The sequence below is a fragment of the Pyrus communis genome, chromosome 7 (assembly GCF_041283825.1).
Source record: "Pyrus communis isolate YQ-2024b chromosome 7, ASM4128382v1, whole genome shotgun sequence".
Lineage (NCBI taxonomy): Eukaryota > Viridiplantae > Streptophyta > Magnoliopsida > Rosales > Rosaceae > Pyrus > Pyrus communis.
Window position 1 is genome coordinate 581,502 of NC_142571.1, and position 19,595 is coordinate 601,096.

General features: G+C 35.3%; 2 protein-coding genes across 3 annotated transcripts; one reads left to right on the plus strand and one right to left on the minus strand.

Annotated features, from left to right (window-relative positions):
• Positions 1-1,067: 1,067 nt before the first annotated feature.
• Positions 1,068-11,591, minus strand: TTN1 (ARM repeat superfamily protein). The gene is made up of 17 exons (XM_068474378.2): positions 11,266-11,591; positions 10,284-10,831; positions 9,708-9,810; positions 8,570-8,746; positions 7,947-8,138; positions 6,882-6,998; positions 6,573-6,677; positions 5,969-6,139; positions 5,664-5,879; positions 5,370-5,568; positions 4,308-4,513; positions 3,980-4,204; positions 3,326-3,886; positions 2,976-3,242; positions 2,010-2,054; positions 1,686-1,871; positions 1,068-1,562 (listed from the first exon to the last, which is right to left on the minus strand). Exons 1-17 carry the CDS (start codon positions 11,473-11,475, stop codon positions 1,272-1,274), a joined length of 3,819 nt encoding a protein of 1,272 aa, XP_068330479.2. The 5' UTR covers positions 11,476-11,591; the 3' UTR covers positions 1,068-1,271.
• A 1,957-nt stretch (positions 11,592-13,548) lies between these two features.
• LOC137735172 (ADP/ATP translocase 1, mitochondrial) lies at positions 13,549-16,890 on the plus strand. 2 transcript variants are annotated; one of them, XM_068474567.2, is made up of 4 exons: positions 13,549-13,940; positions 14,963-15,459; positions 15,553-15,924; positions 16,361-16,890. In XM_068474567.2, the coding sequence occupies exons 2-4, from the start codon at positions 14,974-14,976 to the stop codon at positions 16,655-16,657; spliced, it is 1,155 nt and encodes a 384-aa protein (XP_068330668.1). In that variant the 5' UTR covers positions 13,549-13,940; positions 14,963-14,973; the 3' UTR covers positions 16,658-16,890. The 2 variants fall into 2 exon arrangements, with proteins under 2 accessions (XP_068330668.1, XP_088553377.1); XM_088697251.1 differs by having other exon boundaries at positions 13,934-14,086.
• The last annotated feature ends 2,705 nt before the right edge of the window (positions 16,891-19,595 follow it).

Here is a 19,595-nt window from a genome sequence, read left to right on the forward strand (position 1 = left end):
TAATTGTTAGATTTTTAATCAAAAATATAAAAAAATAAAATTTAAAGATGATAAAGTTCAAAATATCTTAATACTCTAGATCAACATATAATTTTTCTTCTTGTTTATTTTAGGTAAAAACTTGAAAAAAAAATTTCTCTCTCTTAACTTGTACAATTTCTCAAATAGATGCAGACATATTTGTACCCTAAGATAAGATTTCATTACCACATCCATCAATTCCAACAGTAATTTCCACTGATCAGTTGAAGCAGAAATAGAAAATTCTCATCAACTGTGGAGCCTAGCTACCATGCATGTACAATCTTAGGAACTATTAGCTGAAGTAATCAAGTTTAACTATAAATAGGCCAACAATTATACAAAATTTGTAACCTGCATTAATCAACTGCAGCAATGGATTGAGTTGTATATTTCAATGTTTGACACACAAACCTGTATATTGAAACCGCATCGTATTATGAAACCCTAGCCCTGGCTTGTAATTTACCAAAAATAAATTAATTTCAATGTATTTAGTTTAACAAGTCTCTTTGCAAATATGAAAGTGATTTGTACCGTATGAACAGGCAGATCCATATTTGAATGAATGTGACTTTCGTCACTCTCCTACAGTTGATGATAATTCAAGGCATCAGACACCCTCACACCTGAGGTTGACCGGTGAGAGGACGTGCATTGGATGCTAACATGACATGATTGGAAGAGGCATTGTTCGTGTACAAATATGACATTCATGTAGGGTATTCGTACATAATTACATATCAATCAAACACTACCTATATTTTAATTTCTGTTGTAATCTATTAGTTGTAAACATTACTCGTTCAAAAATACTACTCTTACCATATATTTATACCATTATTTGTATCATTTCTTTAATAAATATAAGACTACATGCGTTGGAGTAGCCACCTTGCACACAACAACGATGATGAAGAATAATCACTATCGATCTCTTTTTCTGGTTGTTGAATGAAATATATATGAAAGTTGATGATCAATCTGGTCATCTTAAGGACTAGAGCTGAGAAAGTTGAAAATCAGAATATGCATGTAGCACAGAGTTACGAATATTTACTTTATTATCTCAAAATAATAAAATACAATAAAATTGCCAAGAAAGCTACATAATCCGAAGAGAATACAAAAAAAAAGAGCTCACAGCAAGCACCTCGAAAGCACACTTGAAGAACGAAACTACAGCAAAACAATAGGAAAGGACGGTCATGTTTAACCAGCAATAGACAACAAGGCATCAGTTTATACATTCAGAACCCAGATGACTCAACTAACGAGGAATATGATGCATTCTCATCTGTAGTTGTTGGCTTTCTGTTACTATCCTTATTCGATTCTCGGCTACTAGCCTTCCGAAGTATATCTGTGTCAAGACCGGCTATATCATACAACTCCAACCTTCGGATTTTAGCTGCTTCCATGTCACCTTCCCAGCAGGTTTCTGAAATAATTTCAAGCGCTTTTTCCACCTTGGTCTCAGCCACAAGACCCTCATTTTGCAAGAGGACAAGGTAAACTTGTTCGGCAGAAGCTTTCCGTATCTGGGTAGAGGAAAGAAGAATGAACTTATAAGGAAAATACAACTGAAACTGACCTGCTTCAGCGGTGCAATTATGATTAGGATTTTGATCCATAGATCATTAAATTTCATGGGAACCACAAACCTTAGGGTAGCGATGGCCAAGAAAACTGAGAAGATGTGAGAAGGCCCGAGTGTTGATGGATTCCGAAACTGAAGCAATATATCCAAGTATTGCAATGCCTGCATATAGCTTGGAGAAGTCCTTTGACCCTTTTAATTCAACTTCCAGAGAGTCCAAAACACCAGCACAAAAAACAAGTGTACGAGCCTGTACATTGAAATCGAGATCCAAATAAATCAGAACTATCCTCATGGCGTTTAATCACAAGACTGGCTGCAAAACCATATATGAAACGGGAAAAATGCACTTAAGCATTGAAATTTTTTAATCTGGCAAAGGGCTAACCTCCATACTCAACAATATCTGTTTGCTGAAAAGAATCTCAATTGTCTGCAATACCAAAGAGCTTCGATTACAATCAAGAACTTGACCAAGTAAGGCAGGAAGGTGAACATTGCAATAAATAGGTTATGAACTTACGATCAGCCAAAGGAAACAACATTAACAAATGGCCAGAGCATCATCTCTCTGAAACCGGTCAAGATCTCAGGTAAGAATAAACAAGAAGCTAAGTAATTATTTAACTCTGCTTTTTTATATTTACAACCAATGGCAGAGCCAGGAATTACGTCAGGGAGGGTCAAATTCAAATAATTATAAGATTAAAAGAAGCTTACTTACAAACTTCCTATGTGTTGAAGAAAAAACCATAACTGTTAAGATATTTAACTTCAATATTACTGTTTTAGTATCTTATATCAATTGTTACCTTCCAAAGTTATAACTTAATGAAAATGCTATATGTAAACCAAGTTGTTTTTGTAATTTGACATAAACAACCGCCCATAACCAACCCATAAGCACACGGTCAAAGACAAAGCGAGTAAAGATGAGTAAAAAGAAAGTAAGGGAAGTCAAATTTTGCAAAGGGTCAGCTATAAGCAAAAGATGATGCACATTAAATTACAACACAAAAGAATTAATTTTTCAAATGGGGAGATCAGCTGACCCTTCTAGGCCTTTAGCTGCCTCCGCCATTGTTCACAACGATGTGGTTTTGTTTCAGATATAGTGATAACACAATATCAGACTTTGTGGATTTATTCTTAACTTAAGAACACCACCTATCAAAGCTGTTAAACAATAAAGAATAAAGTAATCAACAAATAAAAATAATAAAAACTAGTCTCGCCATTCCACTAATACGAGGGAAATATAAATTTGGGCATGTAATCAAGAATTCCTTCATAATTTCTGTAAAACAAAAAATTAATGTCTCACTTCTCAAAATAGGGTTTCATCTGACACTACCTTCAATGCAGGTACAATGACTCTGTCACATCTCCTGTACTGTTGGAGAACCCAAAGCATGTCAGTAGATAACATATACTCTCTGGACCTTTCGTTCTGGTCTTCACTTTCTACAACTTGAAGATACTCTAACAATGCTGTGAGTGATGCCTTCCTCAAAGAATCTTGCAACCCACCAATAGAAATGACTAACCCAGATAGCACTGATCTGCTATAACAGCCAAATTGAAGCAGTTGTACAAAACGAGGATACGAAAAAGTTGGCACCTACAAGCAAGCACAGGATAGTCTCTCCGTCAAAGAACTTCAATTACCAATCAATAGTACAGAAGTGGCATGTGTATACTTACCGCCCACTTTAAATCAGCTCCGTTAGGAACAATTTTTTCCAACTTTTTTCTGTGCGGTATATGCGGGACATAGGCTATCTCGGTGTACAAAAGCCTCTGTAGAACCTTTGCAGCTGCTTCTCTCAGTTTGTCCATTTTCTCTACAGCTTGCTTACTAATTCCAGCAACTATACTTGTAGCAAGATTGGCATCATACAATGATTGCAGCTGGTTAATGTCATCACTATTCTGCAACTCCAGTGCAGAATCGACTCGACCTGATCTTCCAGTAAGACCAACATAATCTCTCTTACAGAGGATATACGTACATCTCTCAAGGCCATTCATAGCAGCCTCACGCACCCAAGAACCCACATCACCTCTGTTATCAACAGAATAGTCATCAAGAGCTTTCAGTAAAGTCATCATTATTTCGTCCTTGATGAGAATAAACAAAGACATGTCACCCTCCGCGACATCAATACCAGATTGTTCTTTTTCCCGAGTTAATGCTTCACACACTGACACAAGTCCTTTGACAGCATTGACTCGTGCTTCAGCATCTCTATCATCGGGATTATCCTGTAGGTGAGAAATGTAATTAGGAAATCATCATTCTGATATTCTTCCGCAAAACAGGAGAAAGGAAATAAAGATCCAAAACTCCTTTTGCACCTCAATTAAACAAGAGTTACAAAGCTTCAATAGCACATCCTTCCACCTATGGGCGAAAAGTTCACATGGTAAAACACCTAGTGCTAGTGCTGACCCTCTTCTTATAGCCACATTTGGGTCACTCAAGAGGTCCAGGTACTTTGATGTTATATCACCAGTACCTCCAACAGACCCAGCAACTAGATATGCTTGCACAAAATGCTTCAGAGCTTTAGTTGCAGCATCCTGCATATAATAGTAAAAAACTTGAGTAACAATTAGATATTACAATGAAAAAAATAAAATAATAAGCAATTAGGTAGAATACTTAAGGCTAAGAGATAACCACCTGAATTTGCGAATTAGGGTGTCTCAAATTCTCATTAAGAGTATCAAGCAGACTACGTTTTATCTTTTCAGGCAGTGACACAGATGATATAGATACACATTCAATGAAGCGGGAAACAGCTGCACGCATTATTTCCCCGCCTTTTCCACGATAAAGGCGTGCTTTCTCAATAGCAGGCACAACACCAGCAACACGTTTTTGCTTATCTGTAAACACCAATTTAACAAAACAGTAATGACTTATGCAATAAAAATACCGATATTGCACCCCACCACCGGAATTGCACACCCCCCCCCCCCCCCCCCAAAAAAAAAAAAAACTGAAAAAAAGAAAAAAAAGAAAAAAAAAAAAAACCGGAAAAGAAAAGTAAAAGGCAAACCCTGTATAACTGCTTTGCTTGAATTGGAAAACAAAAGGATATATTTTATTTTGAAAATTGAAAACCATCTGAAAGGGAGACATTAGGAACGGTATGTTGTCAATGACCTAAGATGAGTTGCCTTCTAGACGTCATTTTACAACATCCTCCTCGTGGATTAGGCTTTTGGTACAACATCTATACACTTGGCAAGCAAAGACTTTGTTTTGTGTGACCTCGTTCTGTAAAACCTTTTTGTTATTTTCATAAAGCAATTACGTCTTTCAAGTTTCAGTAGTAGTGCCACAAAAAAAAAAAAAAAATTCACTGTTTTTAACATTAAGGAAAAAAACAGTGAAAAAAAGGAACATTTGAAACCACTTTTCTATCATTTCACTCCTATAATTTCTCACCCTCTTATACCACTGCACCTGCTTTTCTGCTCACGTTTGTGAACAACAATACTACTTCCTTATCCTGATACCTACCGCAAAATATATAATCATACACACTAGTCAATTTCTAAGAAAGTTTACTCAATTCACATTTGCTCCAGAAACTGTACTTCTAAAATGTTTCTGAATCTGAAACCTTCTGCTTAAATCTAATTGAAAACTCTTTAATCTAAGATAGACACAAATATCAAGTTTTATCTTACTTATCGTGATCTTTTACTTGTATTTCTAAGAGGTTAGAGTAGCAACCTGCAGAAAGAGCATAACCACACTTGCGTAGTGCCAAAACAAGTTCCCCAGCTGCCAGTGTTGCTCCATGGCGCATGCACAAATCAGATGAGAGAGTGCAAGGAATTATTTTCTCCACAGCATAGTTTGCAAGATAGTCAGGATCATATTTAACAAGGGCAGAAAGAGCCTCAGCCGCAAGTTCTCTCAAACCTTTATCCTGATGACATTGTGTAAAACATAAGATCTACACTGACAGATAAAAGTAGTCTGTAGGGAATTAAAAAACCTTAAAGAATTCAAGTTGGAGCCTACCCAGTGACAAATTTTGTTATACAGCAGCTCATCCACAAATGGATAAAGATAACCCTCATATTGAGCAATAGAGACAGCAACATGAACATAAGAGTTTACTCGTGAAGAAAGTGAAAAATAGTCTGCAGTATTCACTATGTCAATTCCATGAGGGTAACTACCCTGCCTTCCAACATTCTCTTGAAAAGCTGCAGCAGCTGCTCTTCTACAATTAACCTAAGCATCATAAACTAGAATATAAGTACATAAAACACATGTGGTACGAAATAATAATTCAAATCATACTAATAATAAAAGTTTAGTACCTCACGGTCGTAGCAGGCCACTGTCAGAAGGTGTGGTGCAAGCTGGTCCAGTATATTTCTCATATCCGTGTGATAATATGCACGGCCAAAAGCCCAACAAACATAAGCTGCAGCATCCCGTACATGAGATCCAATACTATGTGGACCTCTTCGAATATCATAATGTAGTGCCTAATTAGAAGATGTACTCTCATCAGTACTAATTTATATCTCTACAAGCCAAGAATTTAAATTTTGTATTTGGTTCAACTTTTGACATCAATCATTAATCTTTCACGGACTACAACAGAGAAACAGCACCACATTAGAACAACCTAGTAAGCTTGAAGCTCCATAAAAGCTCACAAAACCAAAGTAGACTTCAAATACGACATTGTACCAGAAGAGTATGTTCATGACAACTTACACCTAGATCACCATGACATAATGGGAAAAACAATTAACGGAAAAGAAAGTAGGTATTCAAATTTAGAGTAAATGTGAAATCATTTCATTATTGATGAAAAATGTTCGCTAGTGGATCAACCATATATGATATACACTTGCTACAGTTCAACAAAAATGCCAATATACGCTAGATTTATAAGTCGGTATTCCAGACAACCTTCACAACAACAGGTACAACTTTCGGAAGGCTGATAGGTAAGAGCAACCCTCTACGCGCCAATTCAGCCAGTGCTAAGCAACCACCATGCCATGACCCATCACCCTGAAAAAGTAAGACATCAGTACAGCTTTTTGAGCAATAAAATTAGTACAATTATTCACAACTAATGAAGGGGCGTGAAGATGCAATGTTTTAAAGGATTACAGAAATCCATGTAAGCATGAAAGATTTTCCAGCAAGGACATTTTAACCAGTTGAATGGTAGAAGTATGGGAAAAGATACCAAACAAAGCAACCAAACTACACCTCGCCTGGTGAAAACAGCTCCAACACAGACGACAGGACCTCCTCTGAAAGGGCAGATGTAAGACATGAAGTAATGCGGCCAATACCTTTTGCAGCAGACCAACGCACAACAGTGTCCTGCATAAAAATGCTATAAGTACATACCATATGACAGTGGGAAAAATCAAAGAAAATAAAAAAAAATCAAAATATCCAAAACAAGGATGAATCAATAGCAAGTTAGCAACTTGAGTTGCTCTCTAGTGCAACCTTATCCATGCACATGAAACCCTCGGTTTTAGTTTTCTAAGAAACTAAAACTTTTGGAAGAATTAGACCCAAAAAGAAAACTTATGGAAGAAGCTGAAAGAAAGGCTTATTGGAATTCATGTCAATTATAATGGACTCGCATCTCAAAAGGGAACAGAAGACGTGATGATCGTTTCATTCCTCAAGGACCACCAACTATTTTGAGCATTGAACCTCATGGATTAATGAAAAAGGTGGTGGAGAGGATAAACCAGTGAACTAAACTGAACAACAGTTCCTGAATATTTACCACGGCAACATATTGTTCCTCATTTCCAAGGTAATTTAGGAGGATTTCATTTGATGGATCGGACTTTCAGTAAGTGTGATTTCTCATTCCAACATCGAATGTCTCAGCCAGATCATCCACATCTTGGAAATCAGACTTTTAGTCAGTTTTGTTTATCTCGCAAGTATAACTAATAATCCTTTAAGTTTGTCTGTATATACTCACTTATGAGGAGAATCATTTCAAAGCTGCTATGTAGATGGGCTTAGCTTTTCAAGTTCATAACAAACAGTTTGGTTAGAAGGCAAGATCAAAATGTCTGCAGATAAGCAGAATATTGAGGAATGGCAGCTTCTCCAAAGGTTATTTAATATATCAGAAAGCCAGCAATGTTCCAACCAATAAAATTCTAAAGAAAGATCAAGTAAATGACCAAGATGAGACCAACGAAAAAGAGAGATCCATATTGTCGGTGAAACTTTAAAAGCAGGAGCTACAAACTTCGAAGTAACCAAGTTCTCGATGAAATCTCATGCCTTTAAACATACCGTATCTCTCAAACCAGTAAGTAGCATCTCAATAATCTCTTCTACAACTTCTGGAACATCCATTTCTTCATCTTGCTGGCAGCTTGAACTTGGTTCTGAGTTGGAATCCTCAGCATTTAAAGCATAATTGCATCGACCAGTCTTTTCAGATCCAGACAAAGTTATGTTCTCTCCCAAAGAGCTTGTTTTCCCCTGCATCAAAAGTACATGATTAAGGCAAGAGAAAGCCATCAGAGAAAAAACAAAACTATCCAGGACATATAAGGGTTTTTTACGAAGGCAACTAATCCATTGTGTGGTCATTTGTAAAATGCAAAGAATTGCTTAATGTGCTGTCCTATTCAAAAAGATTATACTTCTAGATGCAGAATCACATCTGGTATTTGAATTCTTAAGTACTCTAAGCAGCTTATTCATTAACACTCGGATCATTTTAAGAAGAGCATAAAAATTGAAAAGAAAAATACCAAAAGGTGGGTCATACAACAGGAAATACATACCATTTGTAATGAAAATTACAAGTGTAATAAATTAAGTATCTTAAACATTGACAGAAACAACTTATTATTTGGATAAAACTAAATTTGAAATATGGAAAGGATAAAGAATTTAGCATTTCTAACCACATAGCGCCATGAAGGTGTATGATGAGGAAGGCAAGTAAGCCCAATCCTCTGGGTTAATTTCATCAGATACTTGCGCAGTAATGGGCTCCTAGATGCGTTGCTAGACTTGATCAACAATAAGGTGTCAACCCAAACAATAGAAACCACATCAAGCAAGAGTTTCCGCCCACCAACCTGTCCATTGAAGATAGTATATAAGATACCAAAATATTAAAATAACCTGGGCAAAATAAATGACAATCATTCTAGAAAATAGACTTCTGCTGTAAGTAGATATAGAGCATCCATAAAACAATCTCCATAACTTAACAAAATGCAGTTTTGTTTATATTCAAAAACATGTCAACTGAAGTATCTGCATCAGAAGTTAAACAATATTTTACGCCTCAAAGTGGAAAAGAATGAATATATTTAATCATAAAACAAAGTAGGTCGCACAGTTTTTAATATATAATATTGTTACTGCTTTCTCAATATATCAAGCATAGTTTTGATATGGTGACCTTTAATGAAATTCATTACCCACGTTATCTACTAGAATACAAATTCATTACCCACGTTAGATTTTTTATCACCATTTAATTTTAAAGCATTATATTGAAATTCAAGCATTCAAGCCTCCAAGAATAAAAAAAATTACTGAAGAAATTATGTACTGCCTCTCCACACAAAATGAGCATCAACAAAATCATATGAGTTATAAGTATTATACGGATGTCAAATGCATATCTTCACATCGCAACGATCCCATGAAATAAAGAGGCCACTAGATGTTATATTATGCATGGTCCAGAGAAACAGTCCAATTATTGAAAAACAACAACAAAAACTTCCAGCAAGAAAAACTTTAAAGAGAATCTCGTTAATTTGGTCTAACCCAAACTGAGTTATATGTGGGATTTACCCTGTAACTTGAATTTTCCATTGAAATGTTAAAGAAAATAAATAAATAAATAAACATATCAGTTTAGAGAATCAAAAACATAAATGCAATATGCAACTTGCAATCCTCTTAAAAATCATCATACTTGCTCAAGGGTCACAGTTATTGGTCCTTAGACATAAGCTTTCTCAACTAAATTGCAAACTATGTTAGGGTTCAGATCGTATGAACTACAAAGAAGTAAAAGCAAACCTTGAAAATAGCAGCCAGTGCTTCTGTAGCTCCAAGTAACCGGAAATGATTGATGGCATCATCTGTCAGAGAAGATAGTACTTCGTGTGTCCATTCAACAAAGCTGAAGAAGAAAATGTATACGAAAAAGGTAAGCAAATGCAGCAATAAGAGTGGTCTAGAATTACAACTAACAGCTAAGAAAGAAATTATCACAGAAACATGCACATCAGTATGTGTGTGTAATGTACAAGTACTTAAGGTTGAGCATTCATATTAAATTTATCACATTCTAAGTTACTTGACATCAAGCGTTCGTACTATCTTATATTCAAAGCATTAGCTGTAGAACCAGTAATAAATTTTAAGTCTCCAAAAAAAATTAACAAATTTATAGTGAAGCAGAAACAAAAAAAAAAAAAAGAGAGGATTAACTCATATTCTCTTGGCCAGAAGGTTATATTCCATAAATATTAAGGTGTAATCACAGCTCGCACTCAGCTTGAATTCTAATCAATTTTTATCATATGCGCAAGCAATGCTATAGTAGGCAGTTGTATGCAACATTTTATGACCTATATACAAGATGTAAGAAACCTGGAAAAAGCCTTTGGCATGTCTGGGCGTGTTAGAAACTTTGAGAGCAGCAAAGCAGCAATAGGACGCATAGGGCCTGAATTTGAAAGGTAATCTTTGGAGAACCCTACTATCCTCAATACCAGAGGAGCTGGCTCAAGTTTTCCAAGATTACTGTTGTTTGCAATGCTAGTATCAACAGTGGAGATATCAAACGGAACCAACACGAGTATAGACAGCCACAAAAGCATCACACATTTAGCTTCCATCTCTCCTGTACTTTCCTGACGCAGTGATGACACTGACTTTGTGTGATGGCACTTCTCCAAGAGAGACACAGCAAGTTCCAAGTCCGAGACTTGATGCGGAAAGAACCTGACAACCGCCTTGTATCCACAAACTGTGACCAGAGAATAAAGAATGATGCATATAGGTTTAATTACTTCAAGAATTTCATCCGAAGCTACACCTAATTCGCTTGTTTTAGAGCGGACAATAAACATGAGTGGGGTAACAATGCTCTCCAGGTACGGTTCAACTAGCTGGCCCTGTTCTTGATACTTGTCCATCTGCATACAAATAAGGAACAAATAGCAAATTTTTAGTGTAGAAAACATTTTCGCCCATCGAATAATGCCTTGAAAGAAAAACTAAGAAACCAACTTGGAGCAGTGTAATCACTAGCTCACCTCTGAATTGATCAAAACGGGTCCAATCAGAAACCCCTACTCCTAAATACATGCAATTGCGTGCATCCCACAAATCCAAAACAAATTTATTTTACAGCACTAAAACCGGTGTCTTGATAAAAAAATAAATAAAAACTTCAAAAAAGCAAACTAATTTCACATCCTATTCACTTAAAATTGTCTCTAATCACAAAGTAATTAAAGGGAAAAAATGGTATTATTGTCTAATAACAGTAAATTCCAAATGGGTTCAAACCAAAAATTCAATCTTGAAAAATGCAGCAAATATCAAGAGGGATGGAAGAGAGCGCTACAATGGATCGGATCTTGCGGGGAGCGGAGGGATCGGAGACCCGCCCATTGGAAACAATGTCGTCTAAGATGGACTTGACGAGCTTCCATTCTTGAAGGAAGTACTTTTGGAGTACTGCCTCCTTGGCGCCATGTTCGTCGTCGTCTTCTTCCTCACCCATTGCAAGTTCCTGTTTCTGCTTTGGGTTTTCTTCCGCCGCCATGGTTGCCATTTTCGGAGGTGGTTGCAAGTTCCCGCCTTTGTTCGCTTGAGAACCCCCTCCGCTCCCAGTAAACTTCACCCTCTCTTTTTTAACTTTTCTGTTTAAACATCATCTTTACCCCAATTAAAAAGTTTTAATTTTAATATTTTCTTAATTCACCACTTTTGTATCATAAAATTGTCTTTTAACTTTAATTTAATTGAAACAATGGTTCATCAACTAAAAATTTATTACCATTGGTTTCTCAACTTTAATATAACTGGAGAAATTGCCTTTCAATTTTAACCTAATTATAGCAATGGTCATTCCAATATAACTCATTTTAACAAAATTCTGACGAAGTTGACGAAAATGATCATAGCTACACGTTTTGATGAGTTGAGGGACCCCAATTGTAGCAATGGTCATTCCAACATAACTTATTTTGACAAAATTCTAATGAAGTTGACGAAAATGATTATAGCTACACATTTTGATGAATTGAAATATCAACAGTAATGAATTTTTAGTTGAGAGATTATTACTCTAATTTGATTAAAATTAAAAGACCACTACCACAATTTACTCTTGTTGCAGAAATACCCTTAAACACCGACCAACACCACCGCTCCGAAACACCCAAAGCAGATTGGGATGTTTTGCCTGTCAATTATTCGACCCAGTACTCCACCATATTTCCATGTTTATTTTTACTTTAATTGTTCCATATATTATCAATTTAACTTAAATATATGAAAGAGCGGAATTTTCATGATCATGAAAAGTAACAGTTCCCACTTCTCACAGTTGAGTTAATTGAATTGAGATCGTGTTTTTGTTGAGGAAGAAAGATGAAACGACTGAAGATTTTCTTTTTGTTATGGGGAAAGATTTCAAAGGAGATACTTTCTATATTAATTGTCGACAAAAAAATGAACATTCTATTCCCGTATGAGTGCTTGAAAGGATATTACTATGTGGTTATCAAGCACGTGCCTCATAATAGAGGGTAACTAAGTAGCTCGACTCAAATGAAAGGGTAACAAAACGAAAATGTGATCATTCGGAGTGTCAACTAGAGCAAGCTATCCCGCATAGAGTTTATGAGGTGTAAGAGTTACAGAAGGGTGAGCTTAGATGGAGGATTGTGTTTAAATTGAATAACTCTTTTCTCAAGGGTGTGCGGTTTATTAATCTGTTCTCCAAAAACTGTTTATTAATTTATATTTCACTTATCAGAATTCATTAGTTCATTCATTTAACTATAATTTAATCTTGATTTGTATATAATTTTTCATAAAGATTGTATGTGCACAAAAAAAAAAAAAAAAAAACTAGAACCATACAATCTTGATTAATATGAGGATTAGAACCATGTGTTGTATTTCATTTGATCAAAAATATAATTTATTTTGTATAAGGGTAATTTGATAATGGAAATGGTTTAGATTTCAACTTTTCCTAATTGTACATTGTTTTAATAGGAATTAGTTTTGTTTTCTTTCCGATTTTTTTGTTGTGCACGTCAAGTTATGAGTGAAAAATGTAAGAAATGGAAAGGAAAAAAAAAACATATATAGGTAACATTCATCCAATTACATTTTTCATTCTCAAATTTTCTCGAATATGTGACAATTGGGTCTTCGAAAGTATTTGTGCTCGTAATGAATTTCAAGCCTTCAAACGTATATGGGCTCTTAATTAAAAGATCCATCAATGAAAATACTAGGACAATATTAAAATAAGTGATTTTGTGAAGTTTTATTTCTAGACAACTAATTTCCTCTCACAAACTTTTGGAGACTTAAAACAATTTACTAAACTTTCTAGAATATCTTTCGTTTACTTTTTTTTTAAAAATTTATTTTTTCTTTGAACACCCACTTTTCATTTTCTTTGGACACTCCATTCCCCTTTATTAATTATGAGGGGTTTCTCTTTAAAGACGAAACTTAAGTGTATGAGGAACCACACTATCAAAATTCAGAAGCTAATAACTTTTTGACCTTGTAATGCACAATTTTCTCAATTTAGTTATTGACCACGATTTTGTTAATAAAAATAAAATGATGTGTGCATTTTATTTTTATTCGACTGGAATATGAGCCAACTCTCTTTTCTATAAAGGAAATCGAAACCGTTCATTCAAGTCGGCCCATATTCCAGGCAGACGCATACTTTTCCAAATTCCTAGAATGCTTAGCCGATTAGCCCACATTTACTCAGTCGTCACGGCGCCGTCTATTTAGACAGTTCCTAACCTTCTTACGTGAAATATCATCCGTCAGATCGAACAGTTAACGGCTGAGATTTGAGCAATTCCCAGTTATTCGCTTCTGCTGGGTCAGCCGTCAGCCAATAAAAAGGCCCCATTTCTCTCCAAAGAGGCGTCTCCTCCACACCTCTCTCGCTCTCGCTCTCTGTCTCTCTTTTGTCTTTGCGCATTTCAGCGTAGAGTTCAAAGCGGAGACGCCTCGCAGCCACCACCACCGAAGGTATAACTAAATTTTCTCTTTCTCTTGCTATGTTTAGATCTGAATTTTGTCTATATCTCTCAGATTTTTGAGATTTTTTGAGGGTTTTTTCAATTATTTTCATTTTTTTTTTCTTTTTCCCGGATCTGTAATTTTGATTTGCAAAGGTGATTTTTTTAATCGATTAATTGTTTTTGTGGATCTGATTATTTGTGGCTTGTTTCAGTGAGATCTAATCTGCTCGATTTGTATGTTTTTACTGTTTCATATCTGTTCGTCGTTGTCAGGTCTGATTTTGTAGTACATTTCTATGGTGGAAGTGTATTGATTTGCTTACTTGTGGATTGTAGATCCAGATCCTTCAGATCTGGACGGTTCTGATTGGTTTTTAAAGTTTGTGGTTATTTTCTGTTGTTAATTGGAAGTTTTTGAGATTTTAAAGTGAATACTCTTGATAAATCTAGTCTGATTTTTTTGTATGTTTATTTGCGATGTCGAGTAAATAGTTTAACAAAGAAATGATTCTTTTTGTAGTCTTAAAAATAGTGAACTGTTTAGTCGGACCTATGTTAATTGAATGTTATTTCGGATGATATGGTTTTTAATTTCTCTACTGTTATATCGATTTGGTGATGTTGTGATTCTATTTCAAGTATTGACGGTTGTTTGGATATTCTTTTGTCCATTGTTAGTACCATGATGTTACTGCATCTATGACAAATATAGTGCAAAGATCATCGGACATTTTACAGAATAGATGATATAATAAGTACGTTTGTAGTTTCTACTAACCATCTGCTACCTCTTGAGATCATTTTGTGTCATATATTTCATTGTTTTCTGATATTTGATGTCGATAGATCTGATGATCGAGGCTCGTCCTCTATTTGTATGTCTATCTGGGAGTACAATGGATTTTATAACTGGTTTTATAGTGTACTTAAAGCTCTTTGGCATAAATGATGTCAGTTAGTTTTGGTCAAGTATATCATAATGTTGGTGGTGGATTCTGTTTCTGATATGGTATATGCACACTCTTGTAGGGCAAGTGACAATGGTTGATCAGGTTCAACATCCTTCTGTCGTCCAGAAGGTAGCTGGCCAGCTCCTTCAGCAATCTATCCAGGGTTACGATAATGGCTTCCAAAGACCAGGGATGTACCAAAGACGTGCATATGGGAACTACACTAATGCTGCATTGCAGTATCCCTTCATGCCAGCATGCAGAGCTACCACTGATATGTCTTTGGTTCCATCAACTGCATCTCCTATCTTTGTTCAAGCCCCTGCGGAGAAAGGCCACTTTCTTATTGATTTTCTCATGGGCGGAGTCTCTGCTGCTGTATCTAAAACTGCTGCTGCCCCAATTGAGCGTGTCAAGCTGTTGATTCAGAACCAGGACGAGATGATCAAAACTGGTCGTTTGTCTCAACCCTACAAGGGCATTGGTGAGTGCTTTAGCCGTACAATCAAGGAAGAGGGTTTTGGTTCATTGTGGAGAGGGAACACTGCCAATGTTATCCGTTACTTCCCCACTCAGGTATGTGATGTTATTTTTTAACTAAATGTTCCATTGGCAAAGAAAAGTTTTGATGCGTACTTGTACTAAAATCGTTACCTGGATTTGTTGTAGGCCTTGAACTTTGCATTCAAAGATTACTTCAAGAGGCTGTTCAACTTCAAGAAAGACAGGGATGGTTATTGGAAATGGTTTGCTGGTAATTTGGCTTCAGGAGGTGCTGCTGGTGCTTCTTCTCTTTTCTTTGTCTACTCTTTGGATTATGCTCGTACTCGTTTGGCTAATGATGCTAAAGCTGCAAAGAAGGGAGGAGAAAGACAATTCAATGGTCTGGTTGATGTCTACAGGAAGACATTGAAATCTGATGGAATTGCCGGTCTTTACCGTGGATTCAACATATCTTGTGTTGGAATTATTGTCTACCGTGGTCTCTACTTTGGACTGTATGATTCACTGAAGCCTGTTGTCCTGACTGGAGGCTTGCAGGTTAGTGAATTACTTTTATTTATTCACTTGCCTTTTTGTTCATGGTTATATATTGTTATGATGGTGTTGGCTTTGTTTACGTTGGTTGCTAGCTCAATTTTGGTTTTTTATTACGTTCTGTGTAATTGTTGAATATCTTGTATGTGTGCATATTGTTATGGCATAATATTTCTTATGTTAGTCATTCATTTCCCTTTGAGAAAGGACTATTAATTTTGCAAAAGGTTTAATGATGCGTCCGCTCTTCTGTTTATTATTTTTGGCTTCGCTCTATTCTAATGCTTTCTTTGCGAAGCATTACAAAGAATTGTATGAAGTGTCTATTTATGTTGGTTTTTAAAGAATGCTATATGCCACAATGTTCGAATCTGTTGCCCACAATCATTATCTGCTTTCAGTTGTGTGACATGTTGCTTTTTTGTTTTGAAAACTACAGGATAGTTTCTTTGCTAGCTTTGCCCTCGGTTGGCTCATCACCAATGGTGCTGGTCTTGCATCCTACCCAATTGACACTGTCCGCAGAAGAATGATGATGACCTCCGGTGAAGCCGTCAAGTACAAGAGTTCCCTGGATGCCTTCCAACAAATCTTGAAGAACGAGGGTGCCAAGTCTCTCTTCAAGGGTGCTGGTGCTAACATCCTCCGTGCCATTGCTGGTGCTGGTGTGCTCTCTGGTTACGACAAGCTTCAGCTGCTTGTGTTTGGCAAGAAGTACGGATCTGGTTCTGGTTAAGAATATTTTTCTTCCCAAGCCATATAGCTTTTAGATGGTGATGAAAATCTTTTTGAGCTTTTAAAGAACTCGTTTCGGCAAAATTTTCTTGAAATAATTCAGTTATAGGGGAGTTAATCCCAAACCGAATTTTACTGCGGGATTGAGTTTTGTTTCCCATAAACCAGATTATTTGAGTGGTGAAAAATTCCATTCATCTTGAAGTTTCATTTATGTGATTTGCTGGTTATTTATGCGTGTTTCTGTTTGCTTTTTCAAGTTTATGAAATCTACCCTGATTCATCATTCTTCTTGCAATTATGTCCAATTATTGAGCTTAAATGTTTGTTTTTGAAATTTTGCATACTGTCAAAGGGAAGTGATTCTAAATTCTTTCATCAATGTGATGAAGCCGAAACTTGGTCTCTCTAGCATTACTCCCGTTCTATTCTTACCTAACTGAAATAGAAGATCATTGATTCATTCACGTGTCTTCGTACCCAAGGGTTTTAGCTTCCCTCCTTCCTCGTAAAAGCCCATGTCAAAGGTATTTCGTCTTCAAGGATATGTTTAGATCTCTAAACGGATCCGATCAATTTTGATCTATATTCGGGTCCATTATAATGGGATTATCAAGTTGGTTTGTATTTGTATCATCGGATTTGACGTACAGATCCATATGCCAAAAACATCGATTTCAAAGTGAATTGAATCCTCGTCGGATCTAATTTATGATCTAGAAAAGTTCATAATATTATTACTAACATCATTCTTTTAATATATTTATCTATGTTAAAATAGAACTTTTCACGTTGTAAAACATAAACTAGTGAATAAGTGTATTTTGAATGCATAAAAAATCTTCAACTTCGAATACACACTAGTATAATATTTGTAAGATAATGAATAAATCAAATAATAGGTTAATATTAAGTTGAATTGGATCAAAATTCATATTCGAATTCATTTATAATCAGATTTTTTGTCTTATTCGGATAAGTCATATTGGAAGTTCTCAATCGTTGACGTGTCTAAATGTGCTTACTAAACATGAGAATACAATATCATAAACCTCCCTAAACCTCTAATTACACGAACCAAAGAGCCCTTAATTAAATGTTTGGACAGGTATTTAGGCCAATTTAGGTAGAAATATGTAACAAAATATTAGACCGAGAGATAAAAGAATTCAATACACTACATGAATATCAAAAACCGCTAAACAGAGCATTTTTAAAATACTCATTCAACTATTCGTATGCAAATTCCTTTGTGCATTGAGTCTAGTCATTTCAAATACATTTATCAAATGCTTTTGTTGTTCATCTCTTACTAATATAGTCTAATCGCTCAGTAGTTTAAGCCTCAACCATTATAATTATAAATAGCGGATCTATGACATTATTTTTTTACGCAATTTTGACACACATTTTTATGGCCGATTCTGGAATATATTTTAACAATCCGAACAGTTTATCTTTTATAACATCATTCATAGATCATCCTTACAAAAAAGTAGACAAATCTAAACTATTAAAGACATTTATTTTGTAGTGAAGAAAATGGAAAAATATGGTTCTACAAAGAAACCCTAATCCCTTAATATAACATTCACATGGTTTCAGATTTGGATGAGTATTGGTAGATATGTTTTTTGAGGGAAGACCTAAAAATTAAATAGTTTGGATCATTGAGATACATTAGAAGTTGCTCCAAAAAGTATGTGTCAAAAATATGATGTAAAAAAGTGATGTCACAGATCCAGTTATGATTATATTATAATCATGGTTAAGACTTAGCCTTTTACGTTTAATTTTGACCAGCTTTTTTGTTGGAAGCCCCATGAATTTATTGCTTCTGGTACAAGGCCCTATGTGCCAGCATGGTCCAAGAGAACTCAATCCACCACAACTAGCATTTGATCTTATTTATATATACATATGCAATGAGCTTTATGACCCCAAAAAACCAACTTATTTAATTTAGGGAAGTAATATATAGCTCTAGGGAACAACGGTTTCTCTTCTTTTTATTTCCTGGTCCCAACTGCTGCCTGCCTTAATACATGTGTTGGATTAAAAAGAGAGAAAGAAAGTTGAATGTTACATTACTCTTGTGCCTAATTTGAAAGTTTTATATTTTTTGACAAATGATAACGTTAGTGGCCTAATTTGAAAGTTGAAGTGAACTAATTTGATTGGAAATGGAAGCGTTAGTAGCCTATTGTAGAGTTTGAGTCCAATATACAATGTTATGTGGATGTGGAGAAAAACATGAAATTTTTGGATCAAAACATCATGTTATGGTAAATCCATTTAATGTCTTTCCCCCGATTTACGGGTACTGCACCCTGAGCCAAGTGATGAGATTAGTACAGGCTAATCAGTTGTCTTAACTTTTTATAAGGATTGATTATCCTACAAAATGCAAATAAAAAATATACATATTTCCTGTAAATTTATTCATTATAAGTAATCATACCCTAAGTACCAGGTATAAGGATTGAATAAAAGGAAAACTAATGAAAAGAGCTCAAAAACTTTGAGTTTTAACGATAATGACAAAATAAATGATAAAGTGAATAGTACCAGGATTGATTTTTTAGTGTAAAAATGTAGTTTTTCGTTAAAGTGAACAGTACCGTGGGCTTTTTATTAAAACTCCCTTGAATAATTATATATAATGCGATGCTACTACTTGTTCTACCCACCAAACGAGACAACTTCCTTAAGCGGAACCTGAGTTAAAAACCTTCCTTATATAACCCTATTAAGACAATAATTGCTCTGTTAATTAGGTAAAGACAATTATTGATTTAGTAAATAGTAATTGTCCGAATGCATCTTCACCCTATAAATTAATTGCTTGGACAATTGGCATTAAAAAAAAAAATTTAATTAATATTATGTTTAACTTTTTACTAATCTCGTCACGTCACATATCATTATTTGAAATTATA

What these genes read in the sequence shown, in the direction of transcription:
- TTN1 (XM_068474378.2), bottom strand. Translation starts at nt 11,475, where the DNA reads ATGGCAACCATGGCGGCGGAAGAAAACCCAAAGCAGAAACAGGAACTT. An exon ending in CCCGCAAGATCCGATCCATT is followed by an intron (nt 10,832 to 11,265) that starts GTAGCGCTCTCT and finishes ATTTGTATGCAG; the next exon opens with ATGGACAAGTATCAAGAACA. An exon ending in GTAACTCTTGTTTAATTGAG is followed by an intron (nt 3,887 to 3,979) that starts GTGCAAAAGGAG and finishes TCTCACCTACAG; the next exon opens with GATAATCCCGATGATAGAGA.
- LOC137735172 (XM_068474567.2), top strand. Translation starts at nt 14,974, where the DNA reads ATGGTTGATCAGGTTCAACATCCTTCTGTCGTCCAGAAGGTAGCTGGC. An exon ending in TCCGTTACTTCCCCACTCAG is followed by an intron (nt 15,460 to 15,552) that starts GTATGTGATGTT and finishes GATTTGTTGTAG; the next exon opens with GCCTTGAACTTTGCATTCAA. An exon ending in TCCTGACTGGAGGCTTGCAG is followed by an intron (nt 15,925 to 16,360) that starts GTTAGTGAATTA and finishes TGAAAACTACAG; the next exon opens with GATAGTTTCTTTGCTAGCTT.